Here is a 13694-nt window from a genome sequence, read left to right as displayed (position 1 = left end):
TGGTGGGGGAGAGCCGCACCAACACCGACTACATTTGGTCAGTTTTAATATGCTCTTTAGGTGCTTTCTCTAGCACTGAGCTCTGCGTGCGGGGCGGCAGCGTCATTGCACATTGCACATATGTGTGCATACTTTTTTCGCCGTATTTCCAATATATAAATACAATATATTTTTATGCGTTTAAACATCATTTAATTAACACAATTTTCCATTAATACGAATTAATTACACATGAGTTAATTTTTGTAAATTCATTCGAATAAACAATTGTGCCGATATCAGCACTTAATACCCAACATGCAATCAATCCAATGATAGTTGTACAAATGCCAGCCGATATTGGACTGATGGATGGACTGATGGCTGTTTGGAGGACGTGTATATGTGAATGTTGAGGGCATAGGTGAAGCATGTTTTTTTGGGTGCGGCAGTCAGGAATAATATTACGGGCAAACGAAAAAGTTAGTGAGGGTAAATTAGGGGGATAGCGGAGTAAATCGATTGCTTAGCGCAACGAATATTGCATTGCGTGACGAGCGGGCGTTGAGGGTCGCTTGCGTAAAATGCCAATGCTGCAGTTTGATGACTTCTTCACTGGTGGCAGGCCGGAGTTTGTAAGTAAAAAAGGGGAAAAAAGAAACAGTAATAATATAATATTAATATTCATTCACACCCGCCCACACTTACACTACACATTTCTATGCATTTTTTTTACTTTTTTAACAACATTTTTTCATTCATGTTTTCCGGTTTGCCTGCCTGTACCTTTTTTCCCTTTTTTAATCCTTTTTGAATCAAAAAATTGAAATTCATTAAATAGCAATCAGCAATTTTTGTATGTATATGAGTGTGTGTGAGCAAAAAATGTGCATGCAGCGAAAAAAAATAAATAAAAATTAATTAAATACACTGGCATAATTTGTGTGCGCGCATTTCAGTATTTTTCCTGTTTTTTATTTGAATTTTTTTGGTACCTGTTTGCATTTGCGCAATTTTTCCGGATTAAGCAATTTTTTATGAAAAAAATGTATAATAAATATTGACATATTACAAAAAAAAAGAAGAAAAAAGTGCAAGTTATCAACAAAAAAAAAATGTATTTGAAATTAATTAAATTGTTTATTAGATTGTGTTTAGAAAAGCAGAAGAGTAATAACAATAACAAATAAATAAAAGAGGTAGGATCAAGTATCTAAATAAGCTTAAAAAGCTTAAGCTGCAAAATTTAAAATTTTAATTTCATAATAGAGCTTAAATTGTCAATGAATAACAGGATTTTGACAAAAAACAAAAATCTATTCGCATATGTATTTAATAAAATAAAAAACATGAAATTTAGATGCAAGTAAGTTTCCAAATAGCTAAAAAATAAGAAGAAACAAGTTTTACTGATCCAGTAATTACCATACTTCTAATTGCGCGACAAAAAATAAAATAACGGTTATAAAAAAATATATAACAAAAATGTATAAAAAATATATAAAAAAATATGTAAAACCACATATACCTATAAAAAATATATAAAACAAATTTATAGACAACATACATATATAAAAATTATTTTAGTGAAAAGCATGTGCAAAGACAGAGAAACGACATTACTGGCGCGTATCGAGGTTTTTCCCAATAACCACAATTTTAAAATTTTTCTCCATGGTATGGTATTGATAACATATGTCCCCAAACCAAATTTCAGTATTCTACCACAAATAATTCCGGAGATTTACAGTATTAAAGTTTAAGCTAGTATCAACAAATTCGGTACCAGTTGTCAAATTTTGTGAATAGAGAAAAACGTCTTTCGGTATACATTTTAGTGTAGATACATAAAATACCCTTATAAAAAAAAACTTATTTTAAGTAAAATAAGCTACTTACATTTTTTTTAACGAATTAAATAAATTCCCCAACATATTTTAATATTTTTACCTCTCCATTACATTTATAGTAAATAAACTCATTCTTGAGGAATCAGTTCAGTTATTAAAAGTTTTCGTTCGATTTATTTCACTGGAAACTAATTTTTTAACACAAATTACCAAAGTGCAAATATTTGCATTAAATCTTCAAACAAGTTAACTTTTGCACTCCCCAATCTTCTTTGGCTGAAGAGCAAATCAACTACGCAATAAACACATTTAATGATGACCCAACTGCCTTTGTGCTCATTTCTCCTTCTACCTTCTCTCACTGTCTGCTCACTGAGACTCACTTACCGTTGCCGCTTTGGCATCCTTTCCACCGCTCATTTATTATTAAAAATCAACGCCCTCACAATGAATAAACGCAATCAGCATTTCTCTTAAATGCAATTAAAATTTTCACCCCTTCATCACCTTATCACCGTTGCCTGCTGCTGCACTCCACATACTCTTTTCTTTACATTTCATTAAAATAATTGTACATAATTTGCTGCTTTCACAGTGAATGCAAAGTAAAAAGAAAAAAAAAATGAAGATATGAAACTCATATAAACAAAAAAAACCAAAAAATAAATAAAAAAAATTAAAAAGCCTTTCAACACTCATTTTCGCAACAATATTGTCAGTTCATTTGTATTTCTCTTTCTGTGTAGCGGGAAAGTGCTATGCCATCGCCATCGCCATCTCCATCCCTTTAACGTTTGCTTATTAAAATTTAACCACCAAATTAGCAAATTAACTGGCACTTGGGTGAATGCACACAAACAGACATAAAGTGGTTGTTTTGTTTTTTACTTTTTTGCTTGAACATCGAACGACCGAGAGTGAGTGAGCGTGAGTAGAGTGGAGGTAGTAAAGTATCAAGGATTATTTACAGCTTCTATGCTTTTACAAATTGTCTCAACATATTTTTAGTTTGTGGTGTGGGTAGATCTGCTTTTCAAATTTTAGTTAGAAGCAGCAGTAAGGGGAAAGTGAATCGCCTCTTTTGTGTGGCTGGTTTAGATTTTTGAGTACCAACAAGTGGTTGCTTTGTGGTGGTTGATTTTTGGGAAATAATTGCGCGATTGAGAAAAAGAGTAAATAAGAGAAAAGCATTAATTGAAAGTAATTAAAATTATTATATGTATACAAGTTATTTAAAAGATGAATCGAGTTTTTTATTTAAAATATATTTATTGGTTGCTATGCTGACTACTGACTACTGAGTACTGTCTACAGGGTACTGAGTACTTACCCGCTAACACTTCAGTAGGTGAGTTACTTGGTTGTGTTGACTGGCATGCAGCTTTAGCGCTCCAAGTGTCCTTAAATTGCTGAGATCTATAGAAATGCACATTTATTTCGTAATCTTAAAGCTTAAACTCTGAAGATGAATTATTTTTCATCAATTACTTTTCTTATTTATTTAAGTACTAAACATTTTTATTGCAAACCGATAACCTTCCCCCAATATAAAATAGCAGAACATTTGGTCAAGTGATTTGTTTCTCTCTTCTTTTATTTATTTTGTTTCGTTTATTATTTACTTTCATATGCATTCTTTGTGCGTTTGCTTGTGTGCGTTTGCTAAACATTTTATTATTATGTTCTCTATTTTGACTTCAAAAAGCAATTCCATTCATGCCTTCTAAATGTGAAAAAGAAAATAGTAAAAATCTCCCTGAAGGGAATTACGTATTGTTAAAAACTTAGCTTTGATTTTCCGGCGGTCGTGTGCGTATAAAAAATTCCTCGCTTTGATGTCGTTAATTGGATGAAAAATATGAGAATTTGATTTAAAGTGGTTTGTGAAAAAAATTATGCCTACAATAAAACTACATTTAATTAAGTGAAATTAAATAAAAATAAAAAAATTTGGAATGCGATTATGATTAGGTGGTAGGAAACAAATAAAACCAAATAAAAATAATGTCATAAAAAATAAAATGAAAAAAATGGTTAAATTAAAGCAAAATTAAAAAATAAATTAGCCGAAAGCCTCCGATGTTAGCGCTGCACTACTTTCAGTTTGTATAATAATTTTATTGTTATGTAAACCTTTATAAAATAAAATAAAATAAATAAATAAATTATAACGAATATAAAATTGAATTAAATAAATAAAAAGTAAAAAAATTAACATAAAGATAAAATGAAATAAATTAAATTTAAATTAAATTAAAATAAAATATAACAAAAAAAGAATTAAAATATATTGTAATAAAACAAAACCCATTAAAATCAAATTAAACTAAATTAAAATATAAATTAAGTTACAAAAAATCAAGATTGAATTAAATACAACAAACTAAAATAAAATAAAATATAAATTGAAATAAGAAAATAAATAAATTAAATGATATACATACATAAAATAATAAATTAATAATAACAATACATTTTTTTTTAATTGAAATGTAAATTAAATGAAAATAAAAAAGATTAATTTGACTACAATAAAAAAAAAATTATTTAGAATCAAATAAAATAAGTTAAAATAAAATTACTCAAAATTATATTAGATTAAATAAAATAATAAAAAAAATCAGGAAAAAATCTAAATAATACAATGTTCACCAAATCATCACCATATCAAAATAAAAAAAGAAATACAATGAATTGAAAAAAATTGAAATATCCAAAAAAATAAAATAAAATACATAAAACCATTTAAAATCAATTTAAATTGCATACATTAAAATAAAATAAAATAAATTGAAACAGTGTTTTTGTTAAACAAATTCAATACAATAAAATAAAAGCAATTAAAATCAAATAAAACAAATCAAAATTATACAAAAATATAATACACCAAAAATAAAATAAAGTAATTAAAATATTTGAAATAATTGAAATAAAATAAAATTAACCAAAACAAAGTTAAAAAAATTAAAAAACTTAAATTAAACTTTATTATTATAATTATTATTACGAGAAAAATAATAATGCAGTTATACCTTCTGGCTTACATGGCAAATTTCAGCGTAATATGTCACATAGTTTGTTTTCTGTGCTACTGTAAACAAGTCAAGCTCGAGTGTGTTCTTCGAATTTAACGATGGAAATTCAAGTTGAACAAAGAATTTGTTTGAAATTTTGTTATTCCAACAAAATTTCGGCTTCACACGCCTTAAAAATGTTGCAGACAACCTATGGGGACTCTGCTCTATCGCGTGCACGTGTTCTCCAGTGGTACAAATCGTTCAAAGAGGGCCGTACATCGGTTGAAAACTTGCATCATGAACGTCGTCCAGCAACATCAGTATTTTTTTGCCATATGTCATCCGCGGACAGTTTTATTGATAACGTCTCGTTCATATTTGAGCAGAAGGTATTTCACAATTTTTACTACAATTATTATTTCACATTATTTGAAAAGAAGCACTAGCTACTGAGGCTTTTGGCTTAATTAAACGGAAATTTAATTGAACGAAATTAAATAAAAATTAAATTATATAGCATTAAATAAAATTAAATTGAATTAAATTAATTTAAGTTAAACATAATTAATTTGAAGTAAATTAAATAAACTATTCAAACATGGCGGCGAGGAGCTGGTAAGGTGCATGCATCAGCTCCTATGCAAAATATGGTCGGATGAAAGCATGCCTGCCGATTGGAATTTAAGTATGCTCTGCCCAATCCATAAGAAGGGCGATCCTGCAATTTGTGCCAATTACCGCGGGATTAGTCTTCTAAATATCGCCTATAAGGTTCTAGCGAGCGTATTGTGTGAAAGGCTGAAGCCCACCGTCAACCAACTGATTGGACCTTATCAGTGTGGCTTCAGACCTGGAAAGTCTACCATCGACCAAATATTCACAATACGCCAAATCTTGGAAAAGACCCATGAAAGGAGAATCGACACACACCATCTTTTCGTCGACTTCAAAGCTGCATTCGACAGTACGGAAAGGAGTTACCTGTATGCCGCTATGTCTGAATTTGGTATCCCCGCAAAACTAATACGGCTATGTAAGATGACGTTGCTCAACACCAGCAGCGCCGTCAGAATTGGGAAGGACCTCTCCGAGCCGTTTGATACCAAACGAGGTTTCAGACAGGGTGACTCGCTGTCGTGTGACTTCTTTAACCTGATGTTGGAGAGCATCGTACGAGCCGCAGAACTTAATCGCTCAGGCACAATATTTTATAAGAGCGTACAATTGTTGGCGTATGCCGATGATATTGATATCATCGGCCTTAACAACCGCGCTGTTAGTTCTGCCTTCTCCAAACTGGATAAAGAGGCAAAGCGAATGGGTTTGGTGGTGAACGAGGACAAAACGAAGTACCTCCTGTCTTCAAACAAACAGTCGGCGCACTCGCGTATCGGCACCCACGTCACTGTAGACAGTTATAATTTCGAGGTTGTAAAAGACTTCGTTTATTTAGGAACCAGCATTAACACCGATAACAATGTCAGCCTTGAAATCCAACGTAGAATCTCTCTTGCCAACAAGTGCTACTTTGGACTAAGTAGGCAACTGAGCAGTAAAGTCCTCTCTCGACGAACAAAACTAACACTCTACAAGACTCTCATCATGCCCGTCCTAACTTATGGCGCAGAAGCTTGGACGATGACAACATCCGATGAAGCGACGCTTGGAGTGTTCGAGAGAAAGATTCTGCGTATGGTTTTTGGACCTTTGCACGTTGGCAACGGCGAATATCGCAGGCGATGGAACGATGAGCTGTATGAGCTTTACGACGACATAGACATAGCGCAGCGAATAAAGATCCAGCGGCTTCGTTGGCTGGGTCATGTCGTCCGAATGGATTCAAACGCTCCGGCTTTGAAAGTATTCGATGCGGTACCAGCTGGTGGTAGCAGAGGAAGAGGAAGGCCTCCTCTGCGTTGGAAAGATCAGGTGGAGAAGGACTTGGCTTCACTTGGTGTGTCCAACTGGCGCCGGTTAGCACGAGAGAGAAACGACTGGCGCGCTTTGTTAAGCTCGGCCAAAATCGCGTAAGCGGTTATCGCGCCAATTAAGAAGAGAGAAGAAATTAAATAAATAAAAGAAATAAAACGAAAAAAGTGAACTAAAATAAAATAAAATATAATTAAAATAAATTAAAACGAATTATAAGAACTGAACTAAATTAAAAGGAAATGGAATGAAGTTATAAAAAATTAATTTATTTAATTAAATATCTTTTTTTTTGTCAAACATTCTGCCATGCTTGCAGCCATTTAAAAAAATTATCACGTTGCTTACCGCGCATTAATTATATTTTCACAATTCTTGTAAGGCCACTGGCGTCCAATTCCACGCGCTGTTAAGTTGAAATATGTATGTATTTGGTATGTTTGTATGTAATTTGCAAGTAATGAGGCTAGCTGTTGTCGGTACTCAACGTAACCCTTTTCTATATGCATACATTCATGCATATTTAAATATTAAGCAAGCCACTCCTATCTCCATATGTATGTATGTATGTGTGTGTCTTCATATTTCATTACATATCTGCATGTATGTATGCATGTGAAACTGCCAATCTGCTATTCCACAGCGCTTTAAATAAAAATTAAAATAAGTGGTTTATTAAAATTTAATACGTTTACATTTACCCCAAATGTGCTGGCTGGCTATCGTCCTGCTGCTCTTCGAACGCTGTTTTGCTCCCACTCCTATTGCATATTCTCGCTCAACGAAAAGTTCGCGATTGTATGTATGTATGTATGCGCATAGTCGCTTTTATGTTATGCCTTGGGGACATTTTGTTTGTTGATAGAAATATATTTATACTATAAGCATTTGTATACAGACTTTTACGTACTGGCTGTAGTTGTATAAAGGAAATGATTGGCGCAAGGTTTTACCCATGGAAGTTCATCACTACTTCACTACTTATTTTTTTGATGGGCGGCAGGCACCTTCCTTATTGTTGTGTGCATTAAGAATGCTGCTTCGGCCCGTCCATCATTTTTGATTTTCGGCACCTTTACATATTCGTCTTTTATTCACTCATCCTTCCATGATGTCAGTGTGTTGCAGTTGGCTGCAACATACGTGTGCTTGTCCTTTGCGCCGCGGCGGCAGTGGAGGCAACTGACGCTGGTGAGCACACAATTAATTAACTTAAACTTTTTCCTTTTTTTCACTTCTTTTTCTGCTCAAGTTGATTTCTTCTGTCATCTTTTATTATTAATATTTTTTTTGCCTTAAATGCACATAATGAAATTTACACTTCTTTGTCGTTGTTCTCGTTTCTTCTGTTTTTTCTTTTCTCACACTTGTGTTACCTTTATTTTCTTCCCCATTATATTTTATAAATAAATAAGCCAACTCTGTAGCATATTTATGGGGGCACTGCTTGTGTGCGCATATGTATATGTATCTGTATGTAGGCACTTCTGAAAATTTTAATTACGCAAATTTTTCGGCTCACACTCCAAACAGGTACACACACACACACGCACACGTGTTTTCTTTGTCTGCCCTCGTTTTGAGCTGGAAAGAGTAGATTTGAGTGATAGGGTGGGGAAGCCAATAATGGTTAGCACCCTATTAGATAACATGCTTGACTCAGAAGAACATTGGTCCGCTGTCAGTAACATGGCAAGAATAGTAATTACTAAGCTGCGTCGCCTAAACAACAGCGCAGATTTTTACGTAGAGGCAATAGGCCACACCCCCTCCCGTGAAGTAGTATCTAGTAATATTTAACGGTATTAGGAATCACCAAACTGCGTCACGCTGAACAGCAGCGCAGATTTTCAGGTAGAGGCAATAGGCCGCTCTCCCTCCCAGAATTAATACTTAATGATAAGTAATTCCAAAGCTGCGACGTGCTGAACATCAGCGCCGATTTTCATGAAGAGGCAATAGGCCGCTCCCCCTCCTGTGAAGTATTACCTAACGGTCGTCCCACGGGAGGGAAACGGAGCTGGGGTGGGTTTTTAGTGGGTTAGTCGAAAGACAAGTCTCACACTTTTCGGCTTTCAATGCTTTTTGCCACCTGCTACATATGCATGCATACTTACTTAATATACATACACACATACGCGCAGAATAAATTTATCTACCAAAATTTCACAGTTTTCCTGACTCTAACAAATTTTTTTCACATTGTCTTTATTTGCATATCATTAAAATTTAACGAATGGTTGCATGGGCGTGTGCATGCATGAATGTATATATGAAATTCTTATTAATAAGAAAAAAATTGTTCATTCGACTTTCCAAGGTTAATTCGACGGGCACCTTAGAAACCTTCAGACTTTCAATCATTGGAAAAAAATTAGCTAGGATTTTTAGTATTCTATTTCTACCTATATATGTACATATATACATATGCATGCAAATATAATTGGCGTTTATACCACCCTCTATTTCGTGTATTTATCTGAGTTCTTCTTCTGTGTGGAGTGCGTCTTGATGTTTTTCCACAAATGGTAAGACCTACAGTTTTATGCCGCCTCCGAATGGCAGATGGTGTTTTTTTATGAGGAGCTCCTTTTTCATGACAGAAATACACTTGGAGGTTAGTCTGCGAAGAGCGATCGCTATTAGAAACAACTTTTTCTATCAATTGGGTTTTCAAATCTGTTCTCTTCCGAATGGTAGTCACGCACCACCCAATCGGCTACGGCTGCTTGCTGTATATAAAAGTAGGAAATTTCGTTGAAATTTTATGGCAATTGCATTGAAATTCACTCGGAAGTTAATAACAGAACCTGCCCGTTTTGGAGTTTATTTTGAGTCATTGTAGCCTCTGATGCACGGTTTGTCATTCCTCGGTCTCCTTTTTAAGAACGAGATAATAATCGATAGCTCTGGGTCTACTGTGTCGGGAGTAACTAGGAATATTCGACACTACAGTCTAGACAGATGGCTCTGAATTGGCTTGTGGTATACTCGTTTATTCTCATAGACTTAAAATTGAAAAATCTGTGCGTCTTGCTAATTTCTGCAGTGCCTTCTAGGCGTAAGTACTGTCATCTGGGGAAGTTTGCAGGTAACTAATCGCAGGTTTCCTCTTTTAAGGGCAATATCGCTATTCATTCGGATAGCCAAGCTGCAATTCAGGCACTGAATTCGGCTACAATAACCTTTAAACTGGTGGAATAAAGTAGTAATACCCTTACCACCTTGAGTGAAAACTAAATGGGTTTCCAATAATAGGTGTTAGTTTGAATTGGATTACGCTATCGAGAGATGATTAACGATTTTTTATGGCCGGAATTGGATGGTATTGATCTGTACAATGTTTATTTTCAACAAATTTCATGAAAAGGATAAAAGCGTGGTCGTGGTGGTTGCTGATGTTATTTTCCACTATTAACGGCATACCTTCCTCTTTAAAATGAAATAAACATCGATCATTTATATTAAAAAAAAAAAAAACATTTTTCTTTGAATATCAAAATAAACCCTTTATAACGTGACCTTAACTTGGGTCCCGGGCCATCGGAACATTTAAGGTAACGAAAGCAGATGAACTGGCGAGAAGGGGATCTGCCATAAATAGCATTCTTGCAAAATCAGCATTCACACCACTGCATGCAATCAAGAATTTTCCTAAAATACCACCGAATCCCGGATTGTAGATAAAGACCAGGCGACCTACTAAGGTGGGCCTATCCCACGTGGATGGCAACTAACTCCAAAAAATCTCGCAGAATTTTAACTTTATATTTTCTGCGAACTGTGCGATAAAACGCCGAAACATGTGCTTTGATAACGCAATGCTCTCCTTACAAAGGCTCGCTTATCTAAGTTGCCCATAGAAAATATGAAACCAAAAACCTCTCAAATTGTCAAAAAATCTATTTGCTAGATAAAGGTTCCATTTGTTCTGTTCTGTTCAAAAAAAAGAAAAGAAATAGAATTGCTTAGTTCGCCACTTCTCAGGAACTGATCAACTTTTCTTTAAAAGTCTTTTTCTAGTTTTATATTTATTTATTTCATTATAACTTTTACCTGATTCCTTTCATATCTAATAAATCTTTTCCTCTTCTTGTATTTACAGATAAACTGGCCACATGTTTCGTTTGTAAAGCGGACGCCTGCCCGCGAACGCGTCCTCTCAAGAAAGGTCGCGGCCAGCAGTACGGCATTCCAGATGATACAATACCGGCGGGGGCGCGCGTGTGCAATTCGTGCCAATGCAAATCGGTACGTAATCGTTACACGAACTGCCCCATTCCGACGTGCCCAAATCCGAAAGATCGCGCCAAACGTCTACACAACATTCCGCCACGTCTATTTGACTTGGCGCCAGAAATACGAGAGCCCATCTTTCAAGAGTTTCAAATACCACCGCAGGCAACACGTTGCTGTTCGGCCTGCCTAATGCGTATACGCCGCAAATTGAACCTTGATCCGCACATAACGCTAACGGACGAAGATCGTCGCATGGATGGCGATGAGTCTGATGTAAGCACCTCTTCATATGATGAGCGCGAAGTTGGCGGCAGTGATACCGCCTCGGTGGAGAGTCCAGAATCGCAGCGACACAATTCAATGACGAAGGATGTGCAAAAGCCGCAAATGCCGATTGTGGCGAGCATCGCAACAAATGCGACCGACACAGCAACGGTGACGATAACAGCCGCCGGAATTAAGGCCGATGAACGACTATTGCCACCACTGGGGCAAGCGCCGAAAAAACAAAAGACCTCGGAGGAGTACGATTCTTCCGCCACAGAGACAGCGGATGAGGAGAATGAGAATTCACCGGCGAACCGTCAAAGTCCAAAAGTTATACTGAACAGCGGTGGCGTTGACATTGGCGTGGGCACACAAGGTAATGTTGGTCTTGCACCACCTCTAGTGAATGCCCAACAAATTCATGTGGGCCAACAGAATGGTCCACCACAACAAGTAATGGGTATGCCGTCACGCGAACAAACTAATCCGAATGTGCAGGATGTTTTGTATTCAGTGATTGAGCTGTCACTAAAGGCGAAGGGTCCGCCACCGACGAAATTGCCCTCACAAATGCCGAATGCGTCGCCTTTGCATGGCGTTAAACCCAGCATGGAACCGATGCGTAGTCGCAGTGATCTCAGCAACAATAGTAATAGCAATTCTAATAACGATGTGACGATAGTTGGTGAATTTCGCAATGACGGATCTATAGTGAAACAGCAGGCACATGGCCAGCCGATCGGTTTAAATGCACGCCAGTCGAATGTATCTGCCGTCAATGCTGTGCAGGGCCCAGCTGGAAGTCAACCTCCGCCTGGTGCAGTTGTGCATCCCGACAATTTAGCAACAATATCTGTGGTGAACTCCCATTTGCCACACCAGCATCATCCACCTCATGGTATGTTGCACCAACATGAGATCAAGGCAACGATAACACCTGTGGTGAAATCTGGCAAGACGCCAACACCGACACCCCAGCAGCCGCCAGATGCAATTCGGTATGGAATGCCAACGGCTGCCGTGCAACAGCAACGCAACAACGAACCCGAACCACAAACACTTGACCTCTCAATTAAGAAACCGGCACGCGACGGTCCTTCACCTCACTCCTCGTCCAGTGGCGCGAATTCGTCGAGCAATGACAATGGACCACGACATCAACCACCACCAGGTGCTGTGAAACATGTTGGCAACGCCGCGTCCATGTATCGGGGTCCAGAATTAGGCCCGTCAAACCCAACGTATTTGTACCATCCACATCCGGCAACTGTGGGCAAAGGGCCGCACGGCTCCGTCTACATGCCGCAAGTACCTGTACCCATTCCCATTACGCAAACAGTCGTGGGCGCACGATCTCAGGCGGCTGGGGGACAACCGCCACCGCAACAGCCGCCACCATCCACGCACCAGTCCCACATGCAGTTGCCACCGGGGGTGGTGGGTAGCGGCAGTAAAGTAGGTGGTGCCAAAATGGCACCCAAGCTTAGTCCACAGCTGATACATGGTCCACCCTCTCATGCAACAGCAGCATCACCATCACAACAACAACAGCAACAACAACAACAACAGCAGATGATGGTGGGACCGAAAGGCTCCATTACACATGGCACGCCAGTTAATAATGCCCAACAAATAATTGTACACTCCTCGCCCGCGACACTGAGTCCCAAATTCGAGAGCATTTTGCGTCAAACTCCACCGTCCGGTAGCGATGCGAGCAATAAGCTCGGCTCCATAACCCAGGGCACACCGATACACCTGCCTTCGCATCATATGGAAAGTAAACGTTCGTATGAATACTACAAAACGTCGCAACGTCAAAGCCCAGCACAACAACAGCAGATGCCAGTTGTTGGCCATCCAGGTGTTTTGCCACCACCGCAACAGTCATCGCCGCAGGCACCACCACCACAGGGCTATGGCGCAATTTCGCCCTACGCACGTTCGAACTATGCCGTGGATCAGTCGCCGGTGCTGAGCACTCGCCAGATTGTGTTGCACGACTACATAACGTCACAGCAGATGCAGGGTCAACAACGAAACGTATCTCGCGGCAGCAGCAACAGCACTGGAGGAGGAGGCGGCGGTTCGGACAAGGAGTCGCCATCGCCCCGTAATAGTGTCAGTGGCCCAGGTAGTGCTCTGGTCTTCTACGACAAGGAGCGCGGACGAACTGAGTACACGAGTCGGGCCTCGCCTGCGGAACATGTGAACAGGTAAGGAATGGAGGGTTAAAGAAAATTGTGGAATTGCGTTTTCGAAGCGCGAGTTTTCTTTTGCTATTCGGAGTAAAACTTAATAGAAGTAGGTTTTTGAATTAAGATAGGAAAAAAATAGTTCAAAGTTTAATACTCCAGGTCCAAATATAATTTCTGAAAATGGTGTTTTACTCTCAGAATTGCTTGCATTTGAA

General features: G+C 37.7%; 1 protein-coding gene across 3 annotated transcripts in view; it reads left to right on the top strand.

Annotated features, from left to right (window-relative positions):
- Positions 1-13694, top strand: part of LOC128858660 (uncharacterized) — a 160288-nt gene that overhangs the window by 140976 nt on the left and 5618 nt on the right. For all 3 annotated transcript variants that reach the window (XM_054095106.1, XM_054095107.1, XM_054095108.1), the window contains exon 5: positions 10881-13497. In XM_054095106.1, the coding sequence (XP_053951081.1) occupies positions 10881-13497 (2617 nt within the window). The remainder of the gene's footprint in view (positions 1-10880; positions 13498-13694) is intronic.

The sequence above is a fragment of the Anastrepha ludens genome, chromosome 3, assembly GCF_028408465.1.
Source record: "Anastrepha ludens isolate Willacy chromosome 3, idAnaLude1.1, whole genome shotgun sequence".
Lineage (NCBI taxonomy): Eukaryota > Metazoa > Arthropoda > Insecta > Diptera > Tephritidae > Anastrepha > Anastrepha ludens.
This window is presented reverse-complemented; position numbering and strand designations above follow the sequence as displayed.